General features: G+C 43.4%; 1 protein-coding gene and 1 pseudogene across 2 annotated transcripts; one reads left to right on the top strand and one right to left on the bottom strand.

Annotated features, from left to right (window-relative positions):
- Positions 1-2,416: 2,416 nt before the first annotated feature.
- LOC308381623 (tubulin alpha chain-like) lies at positions 2,417-6,244 on the top strand (the record flags this gene model as incomplete). The annotated part of the gene is made up of 4 exons (XM_080859211.1): positions 2,417-2,641; positions 4,350-4,569; positions 4,681-4,829; positions 5,270-6,244. 4 exons carry the CDS (start codon positions 2,417-2,419, stop codon positions 6,242-6,244), a joined length of 1,569 nt encoding a protein of 522 aa, XP_080715337.1.
- Positions 6,245-9,131: 2,887 nt separating this feature from the next.
- LOC308381612 (tubulin alpha chain-like) lies at positions 9,132-12,668 on the bottom strand (annotated as a pseudogene). The gene is made up of 5 exons: positions 12,663-12,668; positions 10,891-11,110; positions 10,631-10,779; positions 9,800-10,396; positions 9,132-9,535 (listed from the first exon to the last, which is right to left on the bottom strand). The product of its transcript is annotated as a tubulin alpha chain-like (transcript).
- Between the last annotated feature and the right edge of the window lie 360 nt (positions 12,669-13,028).

Below are 13,028 nucleotides of genomic sequence, written 5' to 3'. Positions count from 1 at the left end.
ATCAAGTAATTTGTAAATCCGTCAAAATTTCCGCGAGATTAGAGTGTAAACGATTGTGAAGATCACTGACGTTACCTAACGTAGGCTACCACTGATCCCTACCGGAAGCATACTGTCCTCAAAATGGCCTCCTGTGCGGACATTCAAGAGTCCACCATAATCCATCTAGCCTTTATCTAAGATATCTATGCACCACAGAGTCCGTCTGTCACGACACACCTCGGTTGGCCACGAGATCACTGACAGTCGGTAAAGGACTGGAAAGCCTTTACCAGAGAATAGTAAGCTGCTGCGCTCTGACCTGGGGCCTCATTTATAAAACGTACTTACGCACAGAACTGATCTTAGACTGTGCGTGCGATCAAATCCACGTCTAAGTACAGATTTATAAAAACCGTCTTAGACGTAGAAAAGGACGTATCTCTACGCCTGGTTTCAGTTCGTGTAAGTACATTTCCTTGCGGCAATACTGGAGTACTGCAGGAATTCAGGACTCTCCGAGCGCCGACAGGAAGCCGACACGCAGTTTCATCATCATGCACCACCGTCACCATTTGGGCTAATGGTGAAAGGCCAAATTAATGTTTCGCTCAATAAAATCAAATAAACTATTAGAATAATTTACACATGAATGAGATTCACATCTTATAGGTATTCCGTTTTAATTTCACAAGTGTAAAACATTTCGCTCAAACTTATAACCTATAAAAAGACTAATAGTGGCTTAGTTTTCAGTAGGAGATATGGCTGCATTGCTGTTGTTAGAGGATATTGCCAACTGCGCAATAAGGACAGAGAGGGTTTTTTTGTGATCGCGCAGACTTTTTCACACAGGATGATGTCTGCTGATAAGCAGGTACCGCTTGCCGAGAGCGTTGTGCCCAAATGGCCTCTAGGCGCACCAGAGGCAACCAGGCCATACACGTTCAGGTATTGTCCGTTCTTGGATTCCTGGCTACAGGAACGTTCCGATGAGAAATTGGAGACCAGTCGAGCAATCCCCGTCATCATTAAGCAGAATTTTGCCCGATGTTCTTCGCAGTAGGCCTATAGCCTACTATCCCATATGCCCGCAATTTATTAGATTTCCATACAGTGCCCAGCAAAATGTGAAAGAGGATTTCCTGCGTAAAACAGGGTTCCCAATGTATTCTCATCCAGATTTCGCACACTCAGAAAGCCTAGGAAGCCCACTTCAATACAGCACAGGTCGGTAGTGGAGCGCACCAAAGCCTTGGTGCTGCTGCCGCAGATGCGGCTTCTGCTGCTCGTGCTTCGGAGACGTGTCTACTACATGTCAAATACTTTGCTTTTGCCATTACGCCACCAGACATGCAGGCTTTCTAACGATGTTTTGGCCCGCATCTGCTGTTCCATCGGCAGAACGTTGATGTCAACCTCACTTTAATTCTTCTGTTTACATGTTTCTTTCTTTCTTGCCACTGTCACAGAGAGTTTGTGCATTGAGGATGCGCTCTGTTTGTGCATTGATAATATGCTGATTAGATTAAATAGGGGCGTTTTGAGGGCGGATATTCAGTTGCGCACAATTTCACGACCATTTGTGATTTATAACCGAAGGATTGGCGTACACGTGTTTTTTGTGTGTAGCCTACGTCTGTTTTCTGTGGATCTCACTTACGCTCATTTCAGGAAATGTCTTAGACAAAATGTAGGATGGTTTCTACGCAACGTTTTATAAATGAGGCCCCTGGGCTCATCAACTGACATCAACACAGTAGGCCTAGGGGAGGCTACGGGTGAGCTCGTACAGAATCTTCATGCATGTTGTTTTTTCCAGTTATTTCCACACACTTCAGCAGGCATCCAGTCAGATTATGCCACTGCCAACAACATGAATTGAACACATTCATTTGTAGATGTTGCAGCTGCATTACATATTGTCTTCCCACAGCCGGAGCTGGCGACCTTCATGTCCCTCACTAAAGCAGACAAGGGGCAGCAACTAAGCGAGCTCACCATGATAGTTACAGTCATCCGCCACTTCAACAAGGACTGGGGGTTGTACGAGATGGAAAATTGAGATACGGTGACTCATTAAACCAGCGGAGCAAATTAAAGAGCCTCTATTGAATTTATTTACAGGCAAGGAAATAAGGCTAGGGCATTGATGACGGTAAGACCTATGAAATGTCGCATTCTAATAAGTAAAATTGCTGAACTCTTGAACTCTTCAGTCCACATGGTTTCTCGTGTTGACTGTCCCTTGAAGTCACTCCTACATCCCTGTATTATTCTGGAATCAGTATGGTTTTTAAAAAAATATATATGAATAACTTTCTGAATGATATTTTCCTAGAAAAAGACAAACATAAAAAGGATTTTGTTTTCATTTCCTCAGTTTTCATTTCCTCAGTACACTTATTTATTTACCAAAATCTATTCACTCATTTTTATGAGTGCAGTGCCTTCCATTTTAAACGAGGCCATACCTGCTACCATCAACGACATTGAGAGGGAGTTACAGGAATCCCAGAGCTTGGCCTGGCAGTACACAGCCCTGCTGGAGAAGTTTGCTGACCCCAAGGATGGGCCAGTGCAGTCCCATATCAAAACAGATCTGCTGCAACAGGCCCTGTACAATGTGCGGCAACATGAGACTTTCCTCAAAGTCATCCTGGTAAGTAGTGCCAGAGTGTCATGATCATAAATATGGGTCTTAGCAAGTTCTGATGACGTGTTTGATTTCTCACTGTTGGTTTTAAGAGTTTGTCACTAACGCTCAGAAATGTTTTCTCCTATATTCACCAGTTTGCCCCCTTGTGTTTACTGTGTACTTATCAGGGGCGGAGTTGGACTCAAAAATCCACCGGAACAATTCTGACTGCACCGGCACACCACCAGCCCACAACGTGCCCAAAACGTGCCCAAAACTGGCCCAAAACTGGCCCAACCCATCCCCTCCACCTCCACCTCCCATATATCAACTACACAAACAAACGGGCGGCTTTTGATCATTATTGTTAGATTTATTGTTGATGTGTGGGTGACAGACATGTGTATTTGTATATGTACATTTATGGAAATACGGAACAAATCGCATCCCGATTGGCTCAAATGTTATGCTAATTCGCAACAATGTATCCTGTCAACTCACTCGCATCACTTGATGACACCGGCTGGTTGTTTTGGAATAAATCAATAATTCTTGACCATTTTGATGCACTCTCCTCCAGCATCTGCCTCTTCTTCATTCTGGCCTTTTCGGCCCTCCTTTCTCCTTTCTCTTCTTTCCCTCCATCAGGGCGCTTCACCTGCTTTCTCTCTTTGACAGCCTCTCATTCATCTCCCTACGTTCCCTGGATAAAGGCATTTCCCATGAGGCTTTGCTCTGACCATTCTACATTAATTTATGAACAAAAAAACAAATTAAATCACTGGCCAATTTATATATTTGGTCGTGAAAGTTCTGTAAACTCTGAATAAAAAGAATTAGATCAAGATAGGAGGCTAAGCAAAAATCAGTAGGCTGGATTAATGAGAGTGAGTTTGACACACACCATAAGTGAGATGTAGATGTAGACAACAAGTGCTATATATATTGGTTGGACTATTCATTTCCATGTTAGTGGAGAATTTTCACAGGAACACGACCTGATATTATTAGTTTTAACTTAATGGACCGCTCATGAACTTCACACGGCTGCGCAGGGCAGTCTGCAGGCTGCTTCTCGTGAGCTCTTTGGCCTGCCGGCCGACCGGGAAACCTCCCGGTCGTCCCGATGGCCACTCCGCCCCTGGTCACAAGAGTGATAACAAAAATAATTCCCTGGATGTAGACAAAACATTTATAATATAAGAGACACTGCTCTCTGTTTTAGGCGGTAAGTCGAGAACTGACATATTGCAACAAATATGCTTAAACACTTACATCCAGTATGCACCGTATTGCATAACCAGGTAAATGAGAGTCTTGAACAGGTGAGTTAATTAGCTAATTCCAATTTGGACAAAAGGTGCCAATTATAAGCCACACCTCTTCACAATCATCACTATATCAGTCAGACTCAGCGTTGGTTGTTCAATGCTTGATCACCAAACTGGTAAGTTAGAGAGTCTCTCTAGAGGACATTGAAGGTTTTCTGTGGGTCTATTATCAAAAGTAATTCAAGTCTTTCTTTATTATTTTGTGAAGGTGCATTTGGTGTTGGCAGAGGTTTCAGTTCTGGCTGACTTTTCTTTTTTTTCATTTAAATTATGGTGAGTGCCTCAATTTTACTCTTAAACTTAGTTCCTTAAAATTGGCCCTGACTTGGATAATGGGTCAGGTACTGGTCTCATCTTAAAGATGGAGTGTTTATACTGATTGTTCTCTTCTAATCTTACAGAGGGAGTGCATTTCTATCCATGTTGGCCAAGCTGGTGTGCAGATTGGCAATGCTTGCTGGGAATTGTATTGCTTGGAACATGGCATTCAGCCAGATGGAACAGTTGCTGGAGACAGCCGCTCTCTAGCGGACTCTTCATTTTGCACATTTTTCAGTGACACTGGTGCTGGGAAATATGTTCCTAGGTCAATTTTCATAGACCTGGAACCATCAGTTGTAGGTGGGTCAACAGCTTATTTCAAATGATCATTTGGTCTTTTAAGCCTTTGTTTTGGATTACTGTAAATGAAGAATTGGCTTTGTGAAATACTGACTTGATGTCTCATGACAGATGAGATCCGTAATGGCTCCTACCGTCAGCTGTACCACCCGGAGCAGCTGATTAGTGGTAAAGAAGATGCAGCCAATAACTACGCTCGTGGCCACTACACTATCGGAAAGGAAATTGTGGATCCTGTCCTGAACCGAATTCGTAAAATGGTAGGTGATAGCTTGCTCACTTTCTCAAGGGTGGAAAATTCACCTTCAACATCTTCACCTTAGATGGTGGTTTGTTTCTGTGTTTTGATTCTGTAACAAATTTGTTAGAATTTGTCTCCTTAGTCCACACAAGTATTTACAGATGGATATATGAGTATAGTGAAGGGACTTGGACCACCTCTAAAGCAAGAAGGTGCTGTAGTGTTGCCTAAGGCTGAGTAGGTGTGTTATGTCTACAAGGGGTAAGCTTGTTTGACTGGAGTAATGGGCATCAGTTTGCATAATTCCTTTCAAGTCAGTCTGCCGATACCATGTTGTCCAAGTGTGTTTCAGAAAACCACACTCTGCTCTGTTTGCAAGATGGCTCCTCTTGGTGCTATTGCCAATGAGGTAATGGAAAATGACTGGTAACTGAATGTATCTTTGTTTTTGTCTCTCAGGCAGACCAGTGCACTGGTCTTCAGGGGTTCCTCATCTTCCGCAGCTTTGGAGGTGGAACTGGCTCTGGCTTCACCTCCCTGTTGATGGAACGTCTGTCTGTAGACTACGGCAAGAAGTCCAAGCTGGAGTTCTCTGTCTACCCTGCTCCTCAGGTGTCCACTGCTGTAGTGGAGCCCTACAACTCCATCCTGACCACCCACACCACTCTAGAGCACTCAGACTGTTCCTTCATGGTGGACAACGAAGCCATTTTTGACATTTGCAACCGCAACCTGGACGTTGAGCGTCCCTCCTACAACAATCTGAATCGCCTCATTGCCCAGATCGTCTCGTCCATCACTGCATCTCTGCGCTTCGACGGTGCTCTGAATGTGGATCTCACGGAGTTCCAGACCAACCTTGTGCCCTACCCCCGCATCCACTTCCCCCTGGTCACCTATTCTCCAATAATATCTGCAGAGAAGGCTTACCATGAGCAGCTGTCTGTGCCTGAGATCACAAATGCTTGTTTTGAACCAGCCAACCAGATGGTGAAGTGTGACCCAAGGCGTGGCAAGTACATGGCCTGCTGCGTGCTCTACCGTGGGGACGTGGTGCCCAAAGATGTCAACGCCGCCATTGCCGCCATTAAGAGCCGCCGTTCCATACAGTTTGTAGACTGGTGCCCCACCGGCTTCAAGGTGGGCATCAACTACCAGCCTCCAACAGTGGTGCCAGGTGGTGACTTGGCCAAGGTGCAGAGGGCCGTGTGTATGCTGAGCAACACTACTGCTATCGCTGAGGCCTGGGCTCGTCTGGACCATAAGTTTGACCTGATGTACGCTAAGAGGGCCTTTGTGCACTGGTATGTGGGTGAGGGCATGGAGGAAGGGGAGTTCAGTGAGGCCAGAGAAGACATGGCTGCTTTGGAGAAGGACTATGAGGAAGTTGGGGCAGATTCTGCAGAGGATGGTGAAGACGAGGAGGAATACTAATATTTTAGGTTCATACATGTGCCTATATTGTAATAAAAAAACTGGCATTGTAAAGTGGCGTATTTGTGTTTCTTAGACTTAAGAGTATATGAGTGCTTCACTTTAAACACTGGGCCACGAGTTCAACCTGTAGCTGTTGACAGAAAATGTAGAGGCATTATGGAGTTCTTAACACTAGCAAGCTAATGGCCAATCCGCTTTCCTTTGAAACCACCAACTGCATGGTTAGCCCAAATAAAGGATGGTGAGCGTGCAAACCAAGTTGATGTATGAGAACAGTACAATTTGCAGTCTTGCTGTACAGCCATAGATTGTACAACTCTAAATATCCTTACTGCAATTTTGCACTAAAATGTATTTGCCAAACTTGTATTTGCATTGATTTACAGAATGCTTGTCCAGATATAAGGTGATTACTTTATGTGTAATGCAACAGCAAGTTTGTATGTTCTCGTGCAGTAGCACTGACGGACAAAAATGTCAGTGTGTTTATTATCTGGGGCAAAGAATGCTTCAGAGCTGGTCCTCAAACCAAGTAATGGCTTTCATTATCTGTTTACATGATGCTCAGAGGCTTATGCAGGCTGATGGGACACCAGTGTTTGGGTGCAACACCATCCCTCAATAGGTCAGGGCCAATTGATGCAACAGCATTTTCAGGGAGAATGTCTTAACTTAAGACTCTTATACAAATCAACCACCACAATTGTACAGGAGGACCAGGGGAGCTGAATAAGACCAGAAGGGTAATTCATGAAGGTGGTTTAAAGAAAAACCTGGATAAGTCAACTCTGAGTAAGTGGTTAACCTCCCAATAAAATAACCCCCATTGGTTCCTTCTCCTAGCAAAACGTCAGAGGGCTCTTCTATATAAGGAGTATAACCACTTACTCTGAGTTAACTTCATTACACACAGACTGATATATTTTAAGTGTTCATTTCCTTTCATTTTGATAATTATAACTGACAGCTAATGAAAACCCCAAATTCAGTATCTCAGAAAATTAGAATACCACAGAAATGTTGGTCTAGTGAAAAGTATGAACATGTACGGCACTCAATACTTGATTGGGGCTCCTTTTGCATGAATTACTGCAGCAATGCGGCGTGGTATGAAGGCGATCAGTGTGTGGCACTGCTGAGGTGTTTTGGAAACCTAGGTTGGTCTGATAGCGACCTTCAGCTCTTCTGTGTTGTTGGGTCTTGTGTCTCGCATCTTCACAATACCCTATAGATTCTCTATGGGGTTTAGGTCAGGCGAGTTTTCTGGCCAATCACGGGATACCATAGTCCCTAAACCAGGTACTGGTACATTTGGCAGTGTGTGCAGGTGCCAAGTCCTGCAGGAAAATGAAATCTGCATCTCCATGAAGCTGGTCAGCAGAGGGTAGCACGATATGCTCTAAAACTTCCTGATAGATGGCTGCGCTGACCTTGGACCTGAGAAAACACAGTGCACCAACACCAGCAGATGACATGGCACCCCAAACCATCACTGACTGTGGAAACTTTACACTGGACCTCAAGCAACTTGGATTCTGTGCCTCTCCTTTCTTCCTCCAGACTCTGGAACCTTGATTTCCAAATGAAATGCAAAATTTACTTTCATCTGAGAATAGAACTTTGGACCACTGAGTGACAGTCCAGTCCTTTTTGTCCCTAGCCCAGGGAAGACGCCTCTGACATTGTCTCTGGTTCGAGAGTGGCTTGACACAAGGAATGCGACAGTTGAAGCCCATGTCCTGGACACATCTGTGCGTGATGGCTCTTGAAGCACTGACTCCAGCTGCAGTCCACTTCTTGTGAATTTCCCCGAATTCTTGAATGGGCTTCGTTTCACAATCCTCTCAAGGCTGCGGTTATCCCTGTTGCTTGTGCACCTTTTTCTACCACATTTGTTCCCTTCCGTTCAACTTTCCATTAATGTGCTTGGATACAGCACTCTGTGAACAGCCACCTTCTTTAGCAATGACCTTTTGTGTCTTCCCCTACTTGTGCAGTGTGTCACTGATCGTCTTCTGGACAACTGCCAAGTCAGCAGTCTTCCCCATGATGGTGTAGCCTACTGAACTTAACTGAGAGAACATTTAAAGGCTCAGGAAACCTATGCAGGTGTTTTTAATGAATTAGCTGATAAAGAGTGTGACACCATGAGTCTGTGATACTTTCTGTGATACTGAATTTGGGTTTTTTATTAGCCAGTTATAATCATCAAAATTAAAAGAAACATTTGAAATATATTAGTCTGTGTGTAATGAAACTATATAATGAGTTTCACTTTTTGAACCGAAATACAGAAATAAATGAAGTTGATGATATTCTAATTTATTGAGCTGCACCTGTATGTCTGAGTCACATTGTTCTTCCACATGTAGCGGAGGTTGGTTTGCACTGAGTGAGTCACTTTGTTGCGTAGGTTAGCCTCAAACACATTTCATTCTATATACACGTATGGGAAATGATTCATGTCTCGTGAATTTGTAGCGTAGAATCTCCACATTCAAACGAAGTTCTAAAATAGAAATGTATTGATTTGTGATTTTGTGTTGACATTAACTAATTATATTTCTTTAACCCACAACAGGTGATCTAAGCAACCAGATTTCTTTAAGATTATAGATTATTTGTGATCTATGGATGTACAGCAAGACAGCAAATTGTACTGTTCTCATACATCAGCTTGGTTTGCTTGCTCACCAGCCGTGCAGTTGGTGGTTGCAATGGAAAGGCTGATTGACCATTAGCTTGCTACTGTCAAGAACTCCATATTGCCTCCACATTTTGTATCAACAGCTAGAGGTTGAACTCGTGGCCAAGTACTTGAAGTTAAGCACTCATATAGCTCAAACAAACACACATACAAGAAGTTACAATGCCAGTTTTATTATTACAATGCCAGTTTTTGAGCGAACGTTACATTTAAGTAATCCTCCTCGTCTTCCTCACCATCCTCTGCAGAATCTGCCCCATCTTCCTCATAGTCCTCCTCCAAAGCAGCCATGTCTTCTCTGGCCTCACTGAACTCCCCTTCCTCCATGCCCTCACCCACATACCAGTGTACAAAGGCCCTCTTGGCGTACATCAGGTCAAACTTATGGTCCAGACGAGCCCAGGCCTCAGCGATAGCAGTAGTGTTGTTCAGCATACACACGGCCCTCTGCACCTTGGCCAAGTCACCACCTGGCACCACTGTTGGAGGCTGGTAGTTGATGCCCACCTTGAAGCCGGTGGGGCACCAGTCTACAAACTGTATGGAACGGCGGCTCTTAATGGCGGCAATGGCGGCGTTGCCTTTTTAAAAAAAATGTATTTATATAGCACACTTTCACATACAAAGATGTCTCAAGGTGCTTCACATGGTCACAATAGCAATTGAAACAGTGCATTCTAAAAACAATACAGAAAAGAAATAAAAACAGAAACCACGGACTTTAGGTGAAGGCAGATATAAATAGATGGGTTTTGAGGTGTGATTTAAAAGTAGTGAGGGAAACCAAAGCCCTTATGTTCTCCGGGAGCTTGTTCCAGAGTCATGGCCCCAGCGAGGAGCACCACAACAGAACACCACAACATCTTTGGGCACCACGTACCCACGGTAGAGCAAGCAGCAGGCCACTTCACCATCTGAATGGCTGGCTCAAAACAAGAAATTGTGATGCCAGGCACAGACAGCTGCTCATGGTAAGCCTTCTCTGCAGAGATTATTGGAGAATAGGTGACCAGGGGGAAGTGGATACTGGGGTAGGGCACTAGGTTGGTCTGGAACTCCGTGAGATCCACATTCAGAGCACCGTCGAAGCGCAGAGATGCAGTGATGGACGAGACGATCTGGGCAACAAGGCGATTCAGATTGCTGTAGGAGGGACGCTCAAGATTCAGGTTGCGTTTGCAAATGTCAAAAATGGCTTTGTTGTTCACCATGAAGGAACAGTCTGAGTGCTCTAGAGTGGCGTGGGTGGTCAGGATGGAGTTGTAGGGCTCCACTACAGCAGTGGACACCTGCGGAGCAGGGTAGACAGAGAACTCCAGCTTGGACTTCTTGCTGTAGTCTACAGACAGACGTTCCATCAACAGGGAGGTGAAGCCAGAGCCAGTTCCACCTCCAAAGCTGCGGAAGATGAGGAACCCCTGAAGACCCGTGCACTGGTCTGCCTGAGAGACAAAAACAAAGACAAATTCAGTAACCACATCATTCTCTATAACTTCATTGGCAAAAGCCCCAAGAGAAGCAATCTTGCAAACAAAGAGCAAAGAGTTTGGCTGCAGGTTCTCACCAATTCTACCAAATTTGTTACAGAATCCAACACAAAATCATACCAGCATCTAAGGTCAAGATGCTTCCACCCTTGAGAAAGTGAGCAAGCTACTTTAAGTGCCATCACCTACCATTTTACAAATTCGGTCCATGACAGGATCCACAATTTCCTTTCCGATAGTGTAGTGGCCACGAGCATAGTTGTTGGCTACATCTTCTTTACCACTAATCAGCTGCTCCGGGTGGTACAGCTGACGGTAGGGCCTATTACGGATCTCATCTGTCATGAGACATCAAGTCAGTATTTCACAAAGCCAATTTTTCATTAACAGTAATCCAAAACAAAGGCCCAAAAGACCAGATGATCATTTGAAATAAGCAGTTAGCCCACCTATAACTGAAGGTTCCAAGTCTATGAAAATTGACCTAGGAACATACTTCCCAGCACCAGTGTCACTAAAAAATGTGCCAAAGGAGGAGTCCGTTAAAGAGCGGCTGTCTCCAGCAAATGTTCCATCCATCTGGATGCCATGTTCCAAGCAATACAATTCCCAGCAAGCATTGCCAGTCTGCACACCAGCTTGGCCAACATGGATAGAAATGCACTCCCTCTGTAGGATTAGAAGAGTACAATAAGTATATATACAGCCGCGGAAAAAATTAAGAGACCACTTCAAAATGATCAGTTTCTCTGGTTTTACTATTTAGTGGTATGTGTTAAAGTAAAATGTACATTTTTGTTTTATTCTATAACCTACTGGCAACATTCCTACCAAATTTCAAATAAAAATATTGTCATTTAGATCATTTATTTGCAGAAAAATGACAATTGGTAAAAATAGCAAAAAAGATGCAGTGTCTTCAGATCTCGAATAATGCAAAGAAAACAAGCTCATATTCATTTTTAAACTACACAATACTAATGCTTTAACTTAGGAAGAGTTCAGAAATCAATATTTGGTGGAATAACCTTGATTTAAAATCACAACTTTCATGTGTCTTGGCATGCTCTCCACCAGTCTTTCACATTGCCGTTGGGTGACTTTATGCTACTCCTGGCGCAAGAATTCAAGCAGCTCGGCTTTTTTTCATGGCTTGTGACCATCCATCTTCCTCTTGATCACATTTCAGAGGTTTTTTATGGGATTCAGGTCTCGAAATTGGGCTGGCCATGACAGGGTCCTGATCTGGTGGTACTCCATCCACACCTTTACTGGCCTGGCTGTGTGGCATGGAGCATTGTCCTGCTGGAAAAAACACTTCTCAGAGTTGGGGAACATTGTCAGAGCAAAAGGAAGCAAGTTTTTCTTCCGGGACAACGTTGTACTTTGCCTGGCTGAGGTTTGTAAAAGACCATAAGGATTGAACCAAAGCAGACTGGAGGGTCTTCTAAGTTCGTCTTCTCTGATGAGTCCAATTTCACAGTAGGTGCAAGACTCTGTGGCTTGTAGGCCTCTCCAGGTCTCCGTCTAACCATCAGACGACCATCTGTTGGGCAAAACTGAAAATTGGACTCATCAATCAGACTGGTGGAGAGCATGCCAAGACACATGAAAGTTGTGATTTTAAATCAAGGTTATTCCACCAAATATTGATTTCTGAACTCTTCCTAAGTTAAAGCATTAGTATTGTGTAGTTTAAAAATGAATTATTCGAGATCTGAAGACACTGCATCTTTTTTGCTATTTTGACCAATTGTCATTTTTCTGCAAATAAATGATCTAAATGACAATATTTGTATTTGAAATTTGGTAGGAATGTTGCCAGTAGGTTATAGAATAAAACAAAAATGTACATTTTACTTTAACACATACCAATAAATAGTAAAACCAGAGAAACTGATCAGTTTGAAGTGGTCTCTTAATTTTTTCCGCGGCTGTATGTATATATAAAAACTTTATTACAGGCTCAAGGCCCACATGTAAAAAAAAAAAATACAAACAAAAAAAACATTACATAGAAATATACAAGGAAAGGGCTAAAAAAAAAGCACTGCCAGTGTTCCTATTTTACAGTATCATAAGACAGTCATTATAGGCTACCTTCAACTTAAGCTAGCTCTCCCTTCTTGTAATTCACCCAGAGTGGAGCTGTATAGAGAGGGGTGCAGTAGGCTCTAAACAAACGAATCTTATCAACTGTACAGTGGTGGAACTTTCTTACCAACATTTACATTACATTTACAAGTCATTTAGCAGACGCTTTTGTCCAAAGTGACGTAAAAGGGAGAGAACGGTCAAGCTAAGAGCAATAAAAACATTGTTACTGGTGTAACAATAAATACTACTTTATATAAGAAATAGAAAAACGACATAGAAAGAAAAAACAAGTGCAGGAATGTAACTGCTGAAGTGCAAGTTAAGCATTAGTCAAGGTGCCAGTTAGGAAGGGAGGTGACCTCTAAAGAGTTGGGTCTTCAAAAGCTTCTTGAAGGTAGAGAAGTACACCCCTGCTCTGGTAGTACTACGCAGTTTGTTCCACCAACGTGGAAATACAAATGTTAGCTTGGACATGGAGCAATCCCCTGTC

This window comes from Sprattus sprattus, assembly GCF_963457725.1.
Source record: "Sprattus sprattus genome assembly, chromosome: 2".
Lineage (NCBI taxonomy): Eukaryota > Metazoa > Chordata > Actinopteri > Clupeiformes > Clupeidae > Sprattus > Sprattus sprattus.
This window is presented reverse-complemented; position numbering and strand designations above follow the sequence as displayed.